This window comes from Dipodomys spectabilis, unplaced genomic scaffold (genome assembly GCF_019054845.1).
Source record: "Dipodomys spectabilis isolate Male_0828 unplaced genomic scaffold, ASM1905484v1 ptg000783l, whole genome shotgun sequence".
In the NCBI taxonomy this organism is placed as follows: domain Eukaryota; kingdom Metazoa; phylum Chordata; class Mammalia; order Rodentia; family Heteromyidae; genus Dipodomys; species Dipodomys spectabilis.
In genome coordinates, this window is record NW_024871460.1 from 5,455,213 (window position 1) to 5,476,508 (window position 21,296).

General features: G+C 40.4%; 1 protein-coding gene across 1 annotated transcript in view; it reads left to right on the plus strand.

Moving 5' to 3' along the window:
* The window catches only part of Sntb1 (syntrophin beta 1), a 225,903-nt gene that overhangs the window by 179,578 nt on the left and 25,029 nt on the right, over positions 1-21,296 (plus strand). The window contains exon 4 of the mRNA XM_042673163.1: positions 13,659-13,798. Coding sequence (XP_042529097.1) covers positions 13,659-13,798 — 140 coding nt within the window. The remainder of the gene's footprint in view (positions 1-13,658; positions 13,799-21,296) is intronic.

Sequence of the window (21,296 nt, forward strand, 5' to 3'; positions counted from 1 at the left end):
AAGCGTTTGCCTCATTGACAAAATATTGTCACAGTAATGCTTCAATAAATATTTAATTGAATCGGTCAACATTCTCTTTAAGCTGACACAGAGAAGCAATCATCACACTTTTAGGGTGTAAAAGGTTATAAATGGACCAGAGAGCAAATAGAGATGAACAATTGAATCTCTGGTTATGATAGGTTACCAATCACCTGGCTCTTCCTAGATAGGACTCACGGCCAGGCGCTTTCAGTGCTGGCAATCCCTAGACTCAGGGGTTAGATGGGAGGACCTCTTATAAAAATCCCAACTAAATATCCATGCATGATATGTGGGATACAGATACACCATCTGTAGCCCAAATATCATCTATAAGATGGTGTCTCACAGATTCTGGTCAAATGCTAAATAGCTGAAGTCATACCTAGGCCTCCAGTAACTATGTGCACTGTCTTCAAGCAGCAGAGTGTGAAGCCCTTACAAGCCTGCATTCTGTGTGTTTTTCATTGGACATTCTGCATCTACCTAAGGCTCCAAACCCTTCTCTCCTTTGCTAGGTGTGAACCATCTATACTGGCTATCAGAAATGGATGAAAGGCTGCTTCTAATCTGTGACACTCATGGATAATTAAATTAGACTCTTTTCCGTCTGGTGGGGAAATCTATTTTATACTTTCATTAACTCCAAAGGGCCATTTCAATTACAGTCTCTGTTGGGTAAACAAGTTATCTTTGACTTACAGCCTTTGCTTCCTTAGCACCCAGGAAACATGCCCTTTAAAAGGATGCTGTGCACCAAACATTCATAATTTTTTTTAAGAAGGTATCTTTGGAAAGACATGTCTTTATCACGAAGCCCAAAAGCAGCAGGCTCCTCAAGAAAAAAAAAAGTGTATGCTTCAATATCCTGTTTTGTTTTCCGAGGATGAAAGGCTAGGTTTGTTATAGACTTTCTTGTCTGCTTCCTCATTATATTCATTTTTCAAGAGAGAAAAACCAAGAGTTCTTTCAAAGAAGAAAATGTTAAAAATGTAGGATTATTTGACCTTAACAATGCATTGGCTTTGAAATGAACTATACAACTTGGGGATAGGAGAGTTGGGAGGGAAAAACTTGGGAGAAAAGGAAGGAGGGGGTGATTCTGTTCAAAAAGAAATGTACTCAATGCCTGACTTAGGTAACTGTAACTTCTCTGTATATCATCTTTACAATAATTTTTTTTAATGTGCCAGCTTTGCCTAGAGCCCTGGCCTGTCCCCAGGGCTGTTCACTAATGCTGACACCATTGTACTATTTACTGCCTTTTCATTTGGCTTTATTGGTGCTCTATGAGAAAATAAACAAAAACAAAAATTAACTTTACAGAAATTTCCAAACTGTATGGCAAAGGACCAAGTAACAAATCTCGACCTCTGGTTATCTTGCTTTCGTTTAAACTCTTGCACAACAACTTCCCCAACTGGGAATACTATTTTCCTGGTAGCAAGGGGCCATCTAGTATCAAGAGCATAAGATTCATCAGCTACTAGTATTTTTCATATCAGTGTTTTCACTGGGATTGACCTTGAACAAGCTGGGAGCAATTGGTAAAGTGGTCAGGCATGAAGAGCCATAAAAGCCAGTGAATTTTTATAGGACCTTTGTCATTGATGAGAACTGTATATGAAGAGGTCCTGCACTCTGGAAGCCACCATGTAAAATTTTCCTCCTGTAAAATGTCAGTTTTTAAAGATCAGCAGTATACATCTCCTTGAATATCTCTACTTGCCTACAAGTGTTAGAAATCCCTTTTTGTCTGTTTAGTATCCATTTTCCATCCAAAGACAAAGAGAGTTCTTTAAGATAGACACTAGCTCCATCACTATGAGGAAAGACCCTGCAATACTGATTTGCAGTCTCCTGCAACAGCCAGCCACTGCCCTCCTAGCTCCGGCCACACTAACCCTTCACATGTGCTGGGGCCTTTGAGGAAGACTAGGAATTCACTGGAACCCTGCCTATTAAATATTTGACTAGCATTGTGCTTGTGTTGGTCAGGGTTCATCAGAGAAACAGAGCCAAAGGCTTCATGCTGATACCAAACTGGAAATCAATTGTGGACATGGGCTGGTACAATTGTTGAGTCCATGAAGTCCTAAGCTGCTGTCTGTAAGCTGGACAACCAGGAAGCTGGTGAGGCTCCTCTGACTTCAGAAGACCTGTGATCCAGGGAGCTGCTGGTGCAAATCCTAGAGCCCACCTCGGAGGGAAGAAGGGCGTCCTTGCTCAAGAATTGAGAGAGGCCAGGCCAGAAGACACATGCCAGTTATCCCAGCACTGGGGAGGCCGAGGCAGGAACATCAGATCAGAACCAGCCTTGGATACATACTGAGATCTTCTTTGCAAACAAAAACAACATGAAAAGAGATGGGAAAGGTGGGCTGAGGGCTGATCACTGGTAGATCATATGCTTTGCATGTGAGGGACTCAAAGATTCAATTCTCTGAACCAAAATATATGGGCCCTCAATAGATTGGATGTCCATCATGTTCACATAGGTGAAAGGCATAAAAATGTACAAAATTGCTCCATCTCAGTGGAAAGTATTGGGAGTGGCCGTGTGTTTCTGTCATGCCAGCTACAGCAGAGTCTATGAATAGGAGGATCAGAATCCAGGAGAATACTGGGCCAGGAAAACAGACCCCATCTGAAAAATAACCAACACCAAAAGGGACTAGAGGCCTAGTTCAGAAGTAGAGCACCTGATTCACAAGCATAGGGTTTTAAGTTCAAACCTCAGTAGTGCAAGGAAAACAAAAGATATATCACTGAAGTTGTAATTCCATCCATATTGCCTTGGCTGCTACATAACCATTCAGAACCACAGTTTCTTCTTCTGTAAAATGAGGATAATAATATATTCCTCAAATGGTAAGGGGTGTTCCTAGTGTTAGCTTGCCAGACCTTCGGTAACATAGTACCATAATCCAGGTGGTTTACCAACCCAGGTAGTTTACTGACACAAGGCTATTGTCTTCCAGTTAGGGAAGCAACAATTCCGAGGTCAAAATGCTGACTGAGTTGGTTCTATCTGAGAGCTAGGAGAGGCTCCCTGTCTCTCCACTAGCTTCAATCCCCAAGAGATAGACAACTTTCCTTGGCTGGCAGAGGATATCACCCTGGTCTCGGACTTAACGTCCACCTGGCTTCTTTCCTGTGTGTGTTTGTTTCTGTGTTCTTCCCCTCCCCCCATTTTTTTTTGTCAGTCATGGGGGCTTGGGCGCTGTCCCTGAACTCTTCAGCTCAAGCGCTACCATTTGAGCCACTTCCAATTTTCTGGTGGTTAATTTGAGATGCGAGTCTCACAGATTTTCCTGCCTGGGCTGGCTTTGAACCACAATCCTCAGAGCTCTGCCTCCTGAGTAGTTAGGAGTCCAGGCATAAGCCACTGGTGCCCAGCTCATTTCCCCTTTTGTGAGTATACTATGCACATTGGATTAGGAGCCCAACCGATTCCAGCATGAATGCCTCCTAACTTACAGAACCACATCTGCAATGGCCCTGTTTTCAAATAAAGTCACATTCTGAAGTATCTGAGTGAGGACTTTTGTTCTAGAGAACACAATTCCATCCCATTCCAGGGCCCATCAGGAGCAGATTTTTTTTTGAATATTTACTCCATCAGCCTTATTCTCCCTTGCTAACTGGAATTCTTTGCCTGCCATGAGGAATATTTCATCTTGGGAACTCAATAACTCAATTGAATATGGCAAGCTCTCTCAAAACCTTTTCTCCTAGTTTGTCCTTCTAATTTTCTACAGTTTTTAGGAGACACAAAGGTTTAACACATTCCAAATAATTCTGTTCTTACTCTGATATAGTACTGTATAATTCAAGTAAGGCATGGACATGAAATTTATTTTTGAACTCTCGAAAAGGATGGGCTGAGCAAATAAGCAAACAAGATTAAAAGCGAGAGTGTTTATAAATTTAAGAAAAAGACATCATTAAGCACTAGGAGGAATGTATTCCGATACGCTCCACAGTTGTTCATTGCACACAGCTGGTGCTTGAGCTGCTCACAGGAAGTGGCATGTCCCATGGGACACTCAGGATGTCCTCAGTCGGGCCGAGGTACTGGGAGAGGATAACAAGTACCTATTTGATTGGTGAGATGGGCTCTAAGAAGGCCATCAGCAATGAGATATCAGGAAGGAGATGAAGGACCTGGAAGGGCAGGTGGGTCCAATGAAGGACCTGGGTATGGGAGATGAAGCGAATTAGTCATGTGGCCAGGGCTTCTCTGGAAGGAGGAAAGATGGGAGAGAACAATCTGAAAACATGTAGGCAGGAAAAAAGAGCACAAAATGATTTAAGTGTGAGTAGCAAGGTAGACATGTGGCAGAATCCAGTGTGCCATTCTAATTTATGGCCAGGATTTCACTCCGAATGCCAAGGTTGGGTTTCACAGTAGAATCTGGATAATGTAATGATTTACCCTCTCTCTTTGAGGTGGTTCCAGAGGGGATGGCAAAAGAGATGTACTTGTTAATACCAGAACAAGTCCTGATTGGTGAACACTAATGCCAAACCTTGTTTGATGCAAGGTTAGGTGTAATGTGGCCTAAGCTATGTGCTCAGCCTTTTGTGCACTCAACTCTTGTTGGGGTCTACAAGATGAGTTAATTGCCAGGCTAGCACTAGGATCAGCCTAGTGATTTGAAGTGACCAGTAGTGACCATGGACCTTACCACAAAGGAACAAGACAAAACCTGCCACTCAAAGAAATCTGGTGATCTGAACACTGTTGGCTCATGCTTGTAGTTCTAGCTACTCAAAAGGCCAAGATCTGGAAGATTGTGGTTCAAAGCCAGACAGACAAAAAAAAGTCCCTAGGACTCCTTCTCCAAAATAACCAGGAAAATGTTGGGTTAGAGGCCTGGCTTAAGTGGTAGGTAGAGTGCTAGCTCGCAGAGCAAGTACAAAGCCCTGAGTTCAAAGCCTAATAGTATCAAAGGACAAAAAAATACAGAAAGACAGTTCTTAAATCTAAGTAATAAGATTAATAACATCTCTTTCCATGGAGAGAAGTTAGACTAAGGAAGATGGCAGGCCAGAAAGAACGTAGAAGCATCCTTCTTCCATGTAGGACATATTCAGTAAGGGTGTCATTCTGCTTTTCAAAGTGCAAGGACGAACATAAAATAAGCAATCATCCTACACTTAACCTCCATTTAGGAGGCACTGTGTCAGGCATGTGTGTCTTCCAATTGATTTGTTCAACTTGATTATGTTTAACCTGACTTCACAGTAAAATAGAGAGAAAGAATCCATCCCCTCTCTTTTTTTTTTCCAGTACTGGGACTTGAACTTAGAGCCTGGATCCCTATTATACAAGTATTGTACTTCTTGAGCCACATCGCTAGCCGTTTTTGTTTTAATGGATTAATTAATCAATTAGCTAGCATCTTAGTAACTTTGCTTAGGCTGGCTTCCAGCTCACAATCTTTTCTACCTCTGCCTTCCAAGTTGCTGAACTTATAGGTATATGCCTGTTTCTAACTCCTTTGTTGAAAGCAAAGAAGAGATGTGAGCGTCACTTACTAGAATGTGTTTGGAGAGTGCTGGCATTTCAGAGGGCTGTCTCAATAGGAGTAAGCAAATGAGACCAAACAACTGCAAAACCACTCTCCCTGTGTGTAATGCCCAGCCATGAACAGAGATTTAAAACCAAGGTTGCACTTAAGTCATGGATGTGCGTGCTGCCCTACATTGGTTTCATTATGGACTCCTGGAGAACGAGACATTACTGTCAATGGAGTCATCAAAGGCCTCTCTTCAGTAGATTAGCCTCTGACCTTCTGCATACGCAGCCAAGAAGATCATTTGCAAAAATATCCACTTCGTGTCTGTAAGCCTTCAGAACAAATGAAGAAAACTGGAAAACTAATGGCAAATGTCATAGGTTCTGGCCATTTTATTATGATTTGTTTCCCGTTTCTACCCTCTCACTGGGAAGTTGTGAGGATAAAATTCTCAGGAACCACATAGGAATTTTGAGGGGAGCCCCCCCCTTGTGCCCAGACATGCCAGTTGCCTGCGTTACAGGTTCTGGGGAGGACTTCTGGGGTGCAGGGGGGAGAGCCAAGGGAAGGGGCCATTTCTCCCCAGCAGACCTAATAGTGACATTGTTTAAACAGTAAGACACCAGACCCTTCTCATCGTTATCTTTCTTCTCACTTACCTTAGGAGGAGCTGTGTTGCTTTAACACATTTTAATTACAACATGTTAAAAGTCAAATAAGTAGGAGTCTTTAACTGACATTTCCTACATGGGAGGCACAAAATGTTTTCTGCCCGGGCTGAAAACCATTTGTAAGAAACTGGAAGAACTTGGAAAAAATTATATTAAGCAAAGTTAAGTCCCTAAGAACCTTCTCTCCAATTAGCCAGCAAAAGCTAAAAATAAAAATTCATTGTGTTCTTGTTTGTTAAAAGTTATTGCCAGGTGCTGGTGGCTCATGCCTGTTATCCTAGCAACTCAGGATGCTGAGGTCTGTGGATTGTGGTTTGAAGCCAGCCTGCAGGAAGAAAATCCTTAAGACTCTTATCTTCAATTAAAGGCCAAAAAGCTGGAAGTAGAGCTACGACTCCAGTGGTAGAGTGCTAGCTTTCAGAGAAAAGAAGCTCAGGGACAATATCCAGGTCCTGAGTTCAAGCTCCAGGACTAGGGAGAAAATAAAAATGTGTTTGTTGTTGTTGCTCTTCAGTGAAATTTGGATGTCAGAGGGCTTTGCTTTTCATTGGTTTGTTTTAACCAGAGCTCTTGAACTTCCTTGGCTTGCTTGCTAGGCTGGTGCTTCCAGTCTCCGTCTCCTGAGTGCCGGAATTATGGTTATCCAACAGCATGCAATTTACATCGAACACAAGCGAACCACTCTATCAGCTATCTTTTTGCCATGTTTGAATTCAGTGGGTGATCAAGACACCAAATAACTTGAGAATTGGGTGAAAGCAAAAGAATTTGCTCCAGAAAGCTAAGACTTCCAGATAGCACTTTTATGGACCTTATTCTAGTTTTTTTTCTTCTTTTTTTTTTTTATTTTACCTTCTCTTCCTTTATATTCTCCTTTACATTCCGCTGTAGATGTTTTCTGATTCCTGATTGCTGGGTCTTGGGTTTTATTTGGCCTAAACTAGATGAGAGAGATGTGAGTAGCCTTGCTTACCACATCTGCTGTATTCTTGTGGCTGCTTTTAAAATCTTTCTCTACATTTGCTTAAGGGAGCTGATCTGTTCTACATCCCTAAGAGTTGGTTATTCATCATGTACTGTTTGTAGATCATTTGGGAATTGATAAATGCTAATTATTACTACGATACTGGTATGTTAACCTTTTATTCTCAGTATCTCAGGCAGAAGTGAGCCAGACAAGTTAAAAAGTTGTCAGGATATTTATGAACTCATTGGACCACCTCTGCTCAAGTAGAAGGTAGAAATAATGTATTTTGGGAAGAATTCATTGGGATGAGGGAGAAAGTGAGACCTCTAAAAAAGAATATAGCTACCAATAATATTAGTGGCTGAAGCATTCTGAGTCTAGTAGCTGAGAGTCCAAACCTTAAACTTAAAACCCAGAACAATTGGATTTTAAAGTTGGAGAATAATCATTGAGTCCTACCTTCTCATTTAGCAGCTGAAATAATTTAGACCCTGGAAAGGAAAATCATTCTTGCTCAAATTTTCCACATCTTTAATTGGGTTTTCACTATCCTTTCTTATTAAAAAATATATATGTATAGTGTTTACTAAAGTTTGATTGCTCTAACTTACCAAATGCAAGACAGTTTTCTAAGCCTTCTAAGTATACCAATTCATTTAATCCTTACAACTCTGACAGAGTCAACAGTATCATTCTTTTCTTAGGTAATAACTGCCCCAAAAATGACACTGAAGGGTTTTTGTTTCCCCTTTGTATATAATTTGCCCAATTTATGCATTTTAAGGGAGGGGAAATAAACAATTGTAAGATGTTATATGTGGATGGCTAGCAAACCTCTCAGAGCTATGGGCTGTGGTGAGATGGACTGAAAAGTCACTAAGGAGCCAAGATTCCCCAACAGGACACACAAGGAGCCAAGATTCCCCAACAGGACACACAGCTCATACTGACTCCCAGTGGTTTTATCAAATGTTTTTGACTTGTGATTTCATCAGAACAGATGAGGACTCATCGAATTTAAGGAGTTTGGAAGCCATTTAATTAGACAACAGAGACTTGCCTCAAATGGGAGACCCCAGGTCTCTCTTTCCCACATTTCTTTTTTTTTTTTTTTTTAATTTAATTTTATTTTATTTGAGAACATACTGTACAGAGGGGTTACAATTACATGGGCAGGATAATGCATACATTTCTTACCAAGCATTGCAGCCTCCTCCTTTGTTTACCCTTCACCTCCCTTCCCAGCCTCCCCCCTCCCTCCCACCCAATCATACCCCCCTCCCCCCCCCCCCGACATTGTAAAGCTGGTTTTGACATGACATTTTGTACTTCTCATTGTTGCAACAGGTCCACCTGAATCCTTAAACGACTTGTTTGTCCCCATCTCCTCCACATGTTATACTGACATCAAATATAGTGAAAGTGGGGGTTACACTGTGGGGGAGGGACATACAAAGCAACAAAGAAATAATATTATAAATGCGTTAGAAACACATGCATGAAAGAAACAAAAACATTAAAATACATATTTGAGGTTTCGTTTTCCTAACATCACATTATCTGACTTTTTCCGCTTGACTCATACCTATACTAGATATTGCAAATAAGGGAAACCATGGGACCTATGTTTCTTTGGGCCTGGCTTACTTCACTTAATATAATTTTTTCCAAGCCTTTCCATTTCCTAACAAATGGGGCAATGTCATTCTTTCTGATGGAGGCATAGAATTCCATTGTGTATATATACCACATCTTCTTGATCCATTCATCTACTGAGGGGCATCTGGGTTGGTTCCATGTCTTAGCTATGGTAAATAATGCTGCAATAAACATAGTTGTGCTGGTAGCTTTAGTGTGGCCTTGTTTGTGATCATTTGGGTAAATGCCCAAAAGTGGGATTGCTGGGTCATTGGGGAGCTCTATGTGGAGTCTTTTGAGGAACCTCCATACTGCTTTCCAAAGTGGTTGAACAAGTTTACATTCCCACCAACAATGAAGTAAGGTTCCTTTCTGTCCACATCCCCTCCAGCATCTGTTGTTGTTAGAGTTCTATTGTATAAGGTTGCAGAGCTTCTGCAGGGCAAATGACATAGCTAGCAAGATCAATAGAAAGCCCACGGACTGGGAGAAGATCTTTACTAGCCATACAACGGACAAGGGTCTCATATCTAAAATATACTTGGAACTCAAAAAATTAAACCACCCAACAACAAATCCTCAAAGAAACAACTGCCCAATAAGTAAGTGGGCGAAAGACTTAAAGAGAAGCTTCTCTGAAGAAGAAAGAAGGATGGCCAATAGACACATGAAGAAATGTTCAACATCCCTAGCCATAAAAGAAATGCAAATCAAAACAACATTGAGATATCACCTCACTCCAGTTAGAACAGCAAAAATCTTTCCCACATTTCTTACCACTCGCTTCTTACAGTCCTCCCTACATTCTTTGGGCTGTTTTGTAGGTCTTCCCTCTCAGGTGCAGCAGAAGCAAGCATGTGCCCAGGACTCAGCTAGGACTCAGCTGTGCTGCTGAGGTTTTGTTCAGCGCTTGATGTCTTCCCATTTCCTTTCCTTTGCCTCTTTCCTTAGAACCACAATCCGTTCTTGAGAATGACAACTGCAACTTCCAGAGCAGGATGCGGGGATGGAAGTGGAAGTATCTTACATCTCCTTTTCATGAAATGCTGACACAGCTGCAGAGCTGTTGCATTCACACTGGATTATCTTTGGGTGCCAGGACAACTGGATTTATAATGGACGCCCTCACTAAAACAAGAGCATGCATTCTTGAGCTCAACAACATTGTACTTCCAGGGCTTAAGTGTGGGGCTTATATAGCACAAGGCATGGTTTTAGAAACCCTGTTCTTCAGCCTGATTTTTTTTTTTTACAAAGTCAGTTGTTCTCAGGAGCAACCTTCTCTCTTCAGTCATTTACATAGCATTAAATGACAGCTTCCACACAGGGTTGGTGCAAAATGCCCCCTGGAGTATTCTCAAACAGAGTACAACAAAGGCACACCGGGCTCTTTAATAAAACACAGAATGTTTAGGGCTGTAGAAAATCATTCAGCTACATATACCACTTGATAGGAGGGGAAGGTTAAGGTTTTGATTCCTCCCTCAGCCCCTCTCCCCCCAGAGGCCTGTCTTTCAGTCTTGGTGTTTACTGTGGAGACTTACTGCTATTTCTGCAGAAGAGAGCTTTGTCATGTTCACATTTAAATGACTGATTCCGGTCAAAGTTAATGGATCAGATCTGACTAGGTAAGTAAGATAGTCACTTTGGGAGGATCATTTGAAGCTTCTCCAGTCTTATTTAATGAGCTGGAAAAGTAATTTACTGAGTTTAATGTAGAAGCTGGAAAAAAATTATTTCAAACCCCCCCAAAAACATTTTATGCCTTGAGACCAAAGCTTATTCACCTTGTAAGGTCTGGCACATTGCCTTCTTGAATAATCCATGTTGATCTCCTGAAATGTTCTTGTTCTTTTCAGAAAAAAAAAATTTCTAACAAAAACAATAAGCTTAAGCTAGATTTAAAAGATATGCATAAAACTCATTAAGGGAAAAGTAATCTAAGTAGTCATGCACATTCTAGTATAAGCAACTTCACAGCTGGCAAGGTGGATAGAAGGCCAGGGGATGCTTTCTTTAGAAAGGGATTCTGTGTCAAGAATTTTTTTGGGGGGGGTCCAGTCATGGGGCCTGAACTCTGGGCCTGGTTGCTGTCCCTCAGCTCTTCAGCTCAAGGCTAGCGCTCTACCACTTAAGCCACTGTGCCACTTCTGGCTTTTTTCTTTTTGCTTATGTGGTGCTGAGGAATCAAACCCAGGGCCTCATTCATGCAAGGCAAGTGCTCTACCACTGAGCCACCTTCCCAGCCCTCAAGATTTTTTTTTATAATTATATTGTTCTTTCTATATTTGCTATTTTATTTTTTATTACTTTTAAATAGTTGTAAAAAGGAGGTGATACAGAACAAAACAGTTTATGAATACAATGCACCTTGATCAGTGTCGCCCCTTGAACATTTTCACTCCCCCTCCTTCAAACAACTACTTCCCTTACTTCTCCTAATTGTGTGGTGTATACAATGAAGTCTTCACTACATTCTCCCCTCCTTCCCCACTTCATCCATCTACCCCTCTCTCCTTGGCCCTCCCATCCCCTCTTAGATGTGGATATACACACACACACACACACACACACACACACATACACGCACACATATGTAAATGCAATAGAATTTTGCTGATCTATTAGAAAGAACATCTTAGACTTGGAAAAAGTTGTATTAAGTGAAGTAAGCCAGATCCAGAGAAACCAATGTGCTGTGGCAGATATAATGTGCCTATGAATCTATAAGTTGGGCAGTATGGAAGTGCTCACATATGTTTAGAATTGTTTAAAATGAGCCATTATAAAATAAACATCATCATGAGGCAATGGGTTCTTCCTGGGAGAACTTGGGAAAGGAAAAGTGGAGAAGATGCTGTAATTGTCAGCTTCAACCTTAGAATTTTCCTCAGTACTTGGTCATGTTGACACATTTCCAAAGGACATCTTGCAGTTCTGCCTCACGGTCCCATCTCATTTTACTAAAGAATCCCATCTACGAGCTACTACGTCCTTCACACATGCTGTCACACTTAGCTCCTGCCATAGAGCTTGGGGGCAGGTGCTCATGGATTTTGTACCAAACTAGGCTAGCCTCTATCAGATTTTCACTGAGTTCATCTTCACAGCAGCACCGCTGCTATGAGTCTTATCATTTCCCATTTTACAGATACAGAAACTGAGATACAAAGGATTTTAGCTTATTGCTAAAATCTAGAAAGGAAAGTGTGGAGCAGAGATTTCTGCTCAAGCACTCGAGTTCCAGAGAGAGCTAGCACAACCTCTGCTGCCAGTGAGGAAATGCAAACTCAGAGAAAAACAAGTTCACCCAGACCTGAAACAGCAGGACTGGTTCTCAGACTCAAGCAGAGCTTACAAAACCCTCCCTTGGCTGCACTAGGCTGCACATCTCTACTTTGATCATTCATTTTATCATTATTATTATTATTATTTTGAAGGTATTGGGGGTTGAATTCAGGGCCTCTTTCTTACTAAGCACTTACCCCTTGAACCACATTGCTACCCTTGAGGGGATTTTTGCTGGTTATTTTTGAGATAGTATCTTACAACTTTTTCTATTTGAGCTGGCCTGAGACTATGATCTTCTCATTCTTAGCCTCCTCAGCAGCTAGGATAAGAGTTGTGAGCTACCAAGCACCCAGCACATAACCACTTATTGGCATACCAGGAAATAATAGTAATGGCTTTTTATACAAAAGCTGTATTACACACATGCTTCTACCTCAATACAAATTCCACTGTTGCCCTTACAATGTGAGAATTAGAATAGAAACAGGATTTAATTGCCTACATTATGTGTTTAGCTTGCTATTTAGTTTAATTCAGAATGGATATTGAGTTGTGGCTAGTTATTGAAGGATTGTTTTCATTGAATGAAGTACCCACATCAGAAAAGACTATCTTCACTTCATCTAGAGCAATGCTTCATCTTTAATGAGCACATGCATCAGCCAAAGATCCTGATAAAATGCACATTCCAATGGACCAGGTCTGGATGGGCCTGAGAAGCTGCATTTCTAGCAGTCCCCTAGATAACACTGATGAAACTAGAACACGGTCCGTGTTCTGTCCATTTTCTGAGAAGCCGGGTTAGAGCATTGGGTTTTCCAAGCCAATCTTCAGTATTAATCTGGATGCCCAGGGTTCAAACTGGAAGCCAGGGACCTTCTTAGATGAAATAGTATTTGTGGAGCTCGGGAAGATCAACACTAGAGAAATAAGATGAAGCATAAGATAAAAGCTTATTTCCACAATTCTCAAGATGGGAAGGCATGTCAATGTGTATCAGGTCTGATCATCCAACTGCTCAGCTTTTCTCATGACTGCTTGTTCATTTGGGGATTTCAGCTGAAGAATTTTGTTTTTATACTAACAAGAGATGCTGAGATGGTGACTGTATCACCGGGACAACTAAAAAGCAGAAGAATGAAGAGGCTGTGATTGTCTCACACCTATGGAGACATTTGTCTCCACCGCAGATTTTTTAAGTGCCTTTGGTTATTTATTCAGAAATGTTCATAATTTAAAAATGTACTCTACTAGCGAATGAGCTGAGAGTTTTGATTCCCCCAAGCATTTGCCTCCCACGGTGAAATTCAGTGCTGACTGGCAGGTGAGAACCAGAGACAGATGTGCGGCAGCTGGGCTGCTTCTTGGCTGTACTGACTGTACTGATCAGAATTGGACTTTTTCCCTTTCTATTTTGATGATAGTGCAACCTGGTCCAAAAGATATTCATAATGGGGGTCCTCTGGTGGAGGGATGCCAACTGCTCTTCTCAAACCTCTCTGTTCTCTGACTGGTGTTTGACTGTTCTCTGCTTTCTGTTTTCAGGTGCCAGGCGAAAGTGAGAAACAATGGAAACCAGCCCTGGTTGTTCTGACTGAGAAAGACCTCTTAATCTATGACAGCATGCCGAGGAGAAAAGAAACCTGGTTCAGTCCAGTTCACTCATACCCTCTTCTTGCCACCAGGTAGCCATATCCTTGTGTTTGGGAATGCCTTGTTTACACATGGAAACTATTTGAATCCGTTGTAATCATTTCCACATATTATGTATTATGGCCTACTATTAGAGCAGGAACTAAAAGCTCCTTAAGAACAGAGCCAGCCAGGAGCTGGTGGCTCATCCCTGTAATCCTAGCTACTTAGGAGGCTGAGATCTGAGGACTGTGGTTCGAAGCTAGCCCAGGCAGAAACATTCCCATGAGACTCTTATCTTCAATTAACTACTCAAAAACTGAACATGGACATGTGACTCAAAGTGATAGAACACTACCCTTGAGGACAAGAGATCAGAGACAGTGCCCAGGTCCTGATTTCAAATCTCTCAATCACAAAATAAACAGAGCCAGTCATTTACTGGCTTATTCTTGTTATTCTAGTTGTTCAGTAGGCTGAGATCTGAGAATACTGCTTCAAAGCCAGGCCAAGTAGGAAAACATCTCTCTCTCCCTCCCCCATTTACCCCCCCTCACCTTCCTTCTCTTCCTCTCTCTCTCTCTCTCTCTCTCTCTCTCTCACACACACACACACACACACACACACAGCAACACACACACAGCAACACACACACACAGCAAGGATGCCAAGAACAGAAGACAGATGGGGAAAGGATAGGTCTTTCATTAAGTGTTGCTGGGTAAATTAGATATCTGTATGCAAAAGAATGAAATTAGACTTTTCTCTTAAACCACACACAAAAGTCAACTCAAAATAGATTAAAGGCATGTGTAAACACAAAACTTGAAACCATAAAATTGTTAGAAGAAAACACAGGGACAAAGCATTTGACTTTGGCCTTGGCAATAGTCTCTTGAAAAATATACAAAAGCACACAATAAAAGTAAAAATAGATTTTCAAAATAAAGGAGGAGGTAACAATGCTCGCTATGAAATGTGCTCATTACCCTACTCATGCAACTATAACCCCTCTGAACATTTTTACAATTAAAAAAAAGTAAAAATAGATAACTGAAATAGCATCAAAGCTTCTGCATGAAAGAAACTATTGACAAAATGAAAATACAGCCCAGGCTGGGGTGAGGAGGGGGAGATAAGATAAGATTTTCAAAACACCTATCTGCATCTATCTGATAAAGTTTAATATCCAAAACATATGATGCCTTGCAAATCAATAATAGCAGATTGACTTAAAAATGGACATGATGTAGTGGCTCACACTCGTAATCCCAACTCCCAGAGTCAGAGAGTTAGAGGACTGTGACTTAAGGCCAAACTAGATAAAAAGTTAGATAGGTCGAATAACAACAAATATACCTAATGTTGTAGGACAGCCTATAATGCCAGGTACATGGGAAGCTAACCCCAGGGGAAAAGTATGAAGTTCTATCTGAAAAATAACTAAAGCAAGAAAGGGCTAAGGACCAGCATATTTGCCTACACCCACAAGGTTCTGTGTTCAAACCCCACTACCAACACTAAAAAAAGGAGTCACTAACAATCAATGTGTTTGGATATATGTCTGCTTTTAGGTTAAGTGGTATTTGTTTTATTATGTTGGGTTCTCCAGCATTTGGTGCATACATATTTAGAATTGTTATATCCTCCTGTAATAGAGATCTCTTGATTATTTATGTAATGTCCCTAATTTTAATTTGAAGTCTTTTTATCTAATATTAATATTGCTACTCTGGCTTGTTTATGAGAGCCATTTGCTTGAAAGATTTTATTCCAGCCTTTCACTTTGAGAATGTGTTTGTTTTTGTTGGCGAGATGTGTCTCTTCTAGATAGGAGATGAATACATCTTGCTTTTGGATCCAGCTAGTAAATGTATGTTATTTAATTGGAGCATTAAGTCCATTGATACTGAGAGTTATGACTGAGAAGTGTTTGGTAACTCCTGCCATGTTATCTACCTGCTTAGAGGCTGAGTTTCATCTTTTCTTACTATATTTACCAGGTTCTTTGGTGAGGGGTATTTTCTATGACAATATCTTGTTTGTCTTTAAGTATTTTCTGTAGTGCTGGTTTGGTGGAGAGAAACTGTTTCAATTTTTTTGTGTTATGGAAAGTTTTCATTTGTCCTTTGGTTGTGGAGGAGAGCTTTTCTGGGTACATTATTCTTGGTTGGTAGTTGTTTTCCTTTAAGGTGTGGCATACACCAATTCAGGCTCCACTTGCTTTCATGGTCTTGGCTGAGAAATCTATAGTTGTTCTGACTGGTTTTCCTTTATAAGTAATCAATCTTTTCTCTATGACAGCTTTAAGGAGCCTTTCCTTAGTCTCTATTGATCCTGTGTGGATTACAGTGTGGTGATGAGATATTCTTTTCTGGTTTAGTCTGTTTGGTATTCTAAAGGTCTCTTATATCTCAATGGGTCTATCTTTTTGGATATTTGGGAAGTTCTCTGCTAGAATTTTGTTAAGTGGTTCCTTTTCCTTTAGTTGCCCTTCAGTAGTACTTTAAGAACTATCAGTCTTAAATTAGGTCTTCTTTTTAAGTCCTGAAGTTTTGTAAGCTCATGTCTTGTTTCTTGAAATTGTTCTAGATAATTATCTCCTCTTTATTATATGTAATCTGTCTTCTAAGTCATCTATTCTTCTGTCAAGACCCTCTACTTTGTTTTATATTTCTCTGCCTTTTAATTGGTCTTTTTAAAATTATTTCTTTTTATTGATATTTTTCTTTTAGGTCTTGTGTGGACCTCTTTACTTTCTTGATCTGTTTATCTGTTTCTTCTCTCAAATCTTTTAGCTGGGCACATAGTTTTTCATTCAACTCCCTTTTCTTCTCTTGGAATTCATTTAGCTTTCTGTTTGTAGACTCCATGAATTCTTCTGTGAGTCTTTGATGAGTCTCACTATGCTCACAAACTGCCTTGGGTGGGCTTTCTATTTTCTCATTAATCATATTTATCAGCAGTGTTTTTAAGGCATCTTCTAGATCCTACATTATCTCCTCTATTGCCTTACTTCTGTGAGAAGTAAGCTTCCTTGACTTGCCACTGATCTTGTAATTCTATGGTTTGTTTTGCCCATTTGGAAAACCTTTTAGTATTAATTTTTTTGGAGGGGACTGCATTCTTCCTAGTAGATTCTCCCTAATAGGTTCTGGTTCTTGATTGATTAGCCAGCCAGCATTTTGAGATTCTGTTACCATTTGCTTATCTGGGATCAGGTATTCTTCAGACCACTAAGTATTAGGTTAGTGGTTAGTTCTGTTGAGATGCTGTGATGTTAACAACTGTCATAATTTCAGAATATCAGAACAACGACATAGATAAGTAATGCTACTACAGGAACAGATCCCTATAAACACCATCATCTGGTTACTGTCTTTTATCTTTTATCAAAAGCTGGGCCATCGAGGGTCTCACCTGTAATCTTCTAAGGAGACTGAGATCTAAGGATCATGGTCCAAAGCCAGCCACGACACCCAACAGTTAAGCCCAGGAGACTCTTATCTCCAGTTAATCACCAGAAAGCCAGAAGTTGAGACAGACCTCAACTTCAACAGCATTGAGCACAAAAGCTCAGTGACAGTGCTGAGGAACTGAATTCAAGCCTCAGGACCAGCACCAAAAAAAAAAAATTAAAGATAACAATCATTGGCAAAAATTGTGTAGGAAAAGAGAACTCTTGTACACTACTGTAGAGAAAGTAAGATGGTGCAACTATTGTGGAAAACAGTGTGAAAATTTGTCCAAAAAATGAAAAATAGTACTATTATCTGAGCTAGCAATCTCACTTCTAGGCTTGTATCCAAAGGTGTCCAATTAGACTCCCAAAGACATATATCTATACTTTCATAATCACTGCTGTGTTATTCAGAGTAGCCAAGTTAGGTAACGTGGTCATAAAGACTTGGATTCTTGTTCCCTTCATTGAAAGCCTGAAAACAAAATGAATCAAACAAAAATGGAATCAAACTGAGTCTTACTTTCAAATTGCTGACAGCTAAAGACCTGGATTCTCTTAGCAGCTCTTTCTTTGTGTGCTTTAAGACAGTAACTGTCTTCACTCCATGTATGTCACTGTGACTTTACTTAGATCCTAGACAGGATAGCATAATATTTGTGTCCTTCTTGCATAGTGTCTAACAAGATTGCCATTAGATATCTGTTGAAGAAATCACTGAACAACATGGAATAAACTATGTGTTTATTTACCCTGTGTTTACAGCAGAGTATACTTAGGTTTGGGGCATTTGCTTGAATAAGAAGTATACCCAAACTACACAGTGTTCTCATCCTACAAGGACATAAAATAATGGTGCAGTTGCAGTGAAAAGAATGAGACCTAAAAGAACAAGAGATAACAGAAATTAAAATGGCAACAGTGAATAGAGTTGAAATTCCTTAATATCCTTTTGCCCTACAAGTCATGATTGATGATGGAGTTGAGCAAAGTTGGCTTGAAGAGGAAAATTATTAGCCTTAAAGATGAATGAAATAGGTTTACAATGTATAGGAGCCAGATCTAGATTGCTTTTTAAAAATAGTTTAATTTTTGAGCCTTTTAAGCAAGCTTCAAAATACTTACTAAGCCCAATGATTACTATAACCAACCCTCAATGGCCAGAATCTAAACATCTGAAAACATTCACATGAATCAGGCTATGCTTTGGGGCTCATTCAAATTCAGCCCATGTATGACTTTCTGCAAGTTTCATGCACAGCTCTCCTCCATAATCACTAATATCCAGATTCCAAAAACTTCCCTCAAATAAAACCAAAGAAAGATGAGCCCATAGTCACTATATTTTAAGAACTAAGGCAATTGGACTCATGCCTCCTGGAATAATTTTCAGGAATAAAAATTGAAATAAAGTCATGTTTCTAAGTAGTACTTAGTCAACATGAAAATCAAATGAACTCTGTTCATCCAAAGCTTTCTCCTCCCAGTTTCTGAACAGGCAGACCAAAAGAGACTGCTTTCCCATTTATGAATTCTTTGTTCAACATTTCTAACTCATATATGATGCACCAGGAGGTATAACTTGGATAAGAGATAAAGAGGCATTAAAATTCCAAACTTGAGCATTACAACGTTAAACTGTTCTGGAAGAAATTGTATTGTTGTGCAGGATATCCCAGGAACCAATGGGAACAAAGACAACAAAAACTAGCAACTTCCATTTTGAGAGGGGCTAAGGAGTCTTCTTGCAGTGGGAGTAATGTTTGAAGCCTCAGTTGGAATACACTAGAGTAACAGGGATGTGACATAGAAAGAAGTCAGACAGGTTTATTTGAAAGCAAAGAATGTAGAAGAAACAATAAAATATAGGAGGGGTTCTGGAGCTGGGTGTCCTTGGTCTCTTTCCTAAAGGCTGCTCTATATAAGGTCCCTTTACTCTTCTCCTTTACAGTGTGCCCAACTCCAATTGATTGAGGGGTGAGCATGTGCTAAGGGAATCTTGTGATTGGCTCCCTATCTCTGCATATGTATTCCTGAGTCGTCTTACCTCCCTCATTCATCTCAGTGAGCCTGTTGACAGTGTTGGCGCTGGTCCTAGCTGTCATCTTCTACCCCTCGAGAGGAATATGAACTTTGCAGGAAGAGGATAAACAACTACACAGAGCTCCTGCTTCAGGTGATGCTGTATCACCCAGTTAGAACACTAGATCCGGCCATAAAGGCTGAAGTCAGATAGATTGGTTGTTAGCCAAACACTTCACACTTGACACAGTTACCTCCTACAATTCTTTTATCTATTCTGCAAGGCCTATGTTAGTATGGGACCTTAGAGAATCATAACCTGAAGTTTAGAAGAGTTAAGAAATGGACCCATGTCGCATAGCTGGTCGCTCTGAGTCTGGGGTGACTTGCATAGCTGGGCTTTGCTGTGGCATGAGGAATGGAGAGAAAGCTTTCTGCTATTATGCTCTTTTATCTCCTTACAAGCTAAACTAGGCAGGAACATTAGGAGATTTGGGAGTTGCTAAGAGTCATGAACATGATTTATCTTTGGAGTAAAATAACAAAAATCTCACAGGCTGAGTCCAGAGAATGATCATTATTTTATGGTCAGAAAGAAAACAGGTAAGAATAAAGCCAGATTTCTGTGACTGCCCAAAGAACTCAAATACAGGAGGGAACAGTTGTTCTGAAGGAGTGCCTTATTTATATATTTATTACCACTACTGAGGCTTGAACTCAGAACCTTATGATCTCACTCAGCTTTTTCAACTTTTGCTAGTCATGGCTGACACTCTACCACTGAGCTATGCTTTCACTCCTGGCTTCTTACTAGTTAATTGGAGAAATGAATCTCTCCATTTATGTGCCTGGGAAAATTTCAAACTGTGATCCTCTAATTTAGCCTCTTGAGTAGCTAAGATTACAAGCGTGAGCCACTTGAGCCACTTAGGAGTTACATTTTTCTCAGTTATTCTATAGTATCATAAATCTCAGCAGTGTGACTTTGAACCCTGAGAAAGACCTAGGGCATGGGTTCTGCAGAGATGAAAGAGGACATGAGGACTCGGATGGACAGGAGTTCTTGCTCCCAGCACAAACTTGAAAGGCTGGAGGGAAAGGCTGGGCAAGGATGAAAACAAGGGACTAAGTAGATTGTTCCTCCTAGACCTGGGCTCCCTAACATCAGAGCCATACTTAAGTGAACAAAATATATGTAAGATTAACAATTCAGTTTTTCCACCCCACTCACTCCATTTCAAGTGTTTGTTAGTTGTATATACCTAGTGGCTGCCATTTTGGACAGCTCAGATCCTGGATGGAACTGGTAAAAATAGCTAGTTCCCCGATATCCACATTAAAATAATAAAGAGTGATATACACATGTCCAGTTGGGACTGTTCCTGTAGGCATGATGACCTCTGGACAGTGAGCTGTAGCTCCTATTCAGCCAGGAGAATTTGACTTACTTGTGATGTCCAGTGTGCTAAGTTATGATATTTGAGAAGTTAGGGAAACTCAATGCACTTCTAGCCTTAAGGATTTTCAAAATCCAAGACAAAATTCAATCATTCAGCTGAGTAGGTTTATAAATGACTACTTTGGAATTTGTCCCCACTCAGGCAGGTTAGTGAGTTTTTACGGGGCATAGCAGTCTTCCATATGTTAAAGGCACCAGATGAATGTCAACATGAAGTCTGTCAGGTTGTCTGCACAAATAGGCTTAGCAGCTCCAGTGGCTCAAGGACAGAGCTAAAGAAAATACTAAGTGCCAGGTACTGATAGTTCATGCTGATAATCCAAAATACTTACGAGGTTGACATCTTGAGATCAAGGATCAAAGCCAGCCTGGACCGAAAAGTCCATGAGACTCTTCTCTCCAATTAACCAGCGCAAACCAGAAGTAGAGTGGTAGAACACCATCCTTGAGTGAAAAAAAATGAGAATGTGAAGCCTTGAGTTCACACCCCAGTACTGGCACAAAAAATAAATAAATACATACATAAAAGAAAGTAACAAGTCACAGCCATTAAAAGCAAAGTCTCCAGAAAGAGAGAAGGGTGGATTTCCAGAAACAACACATGGGCCCT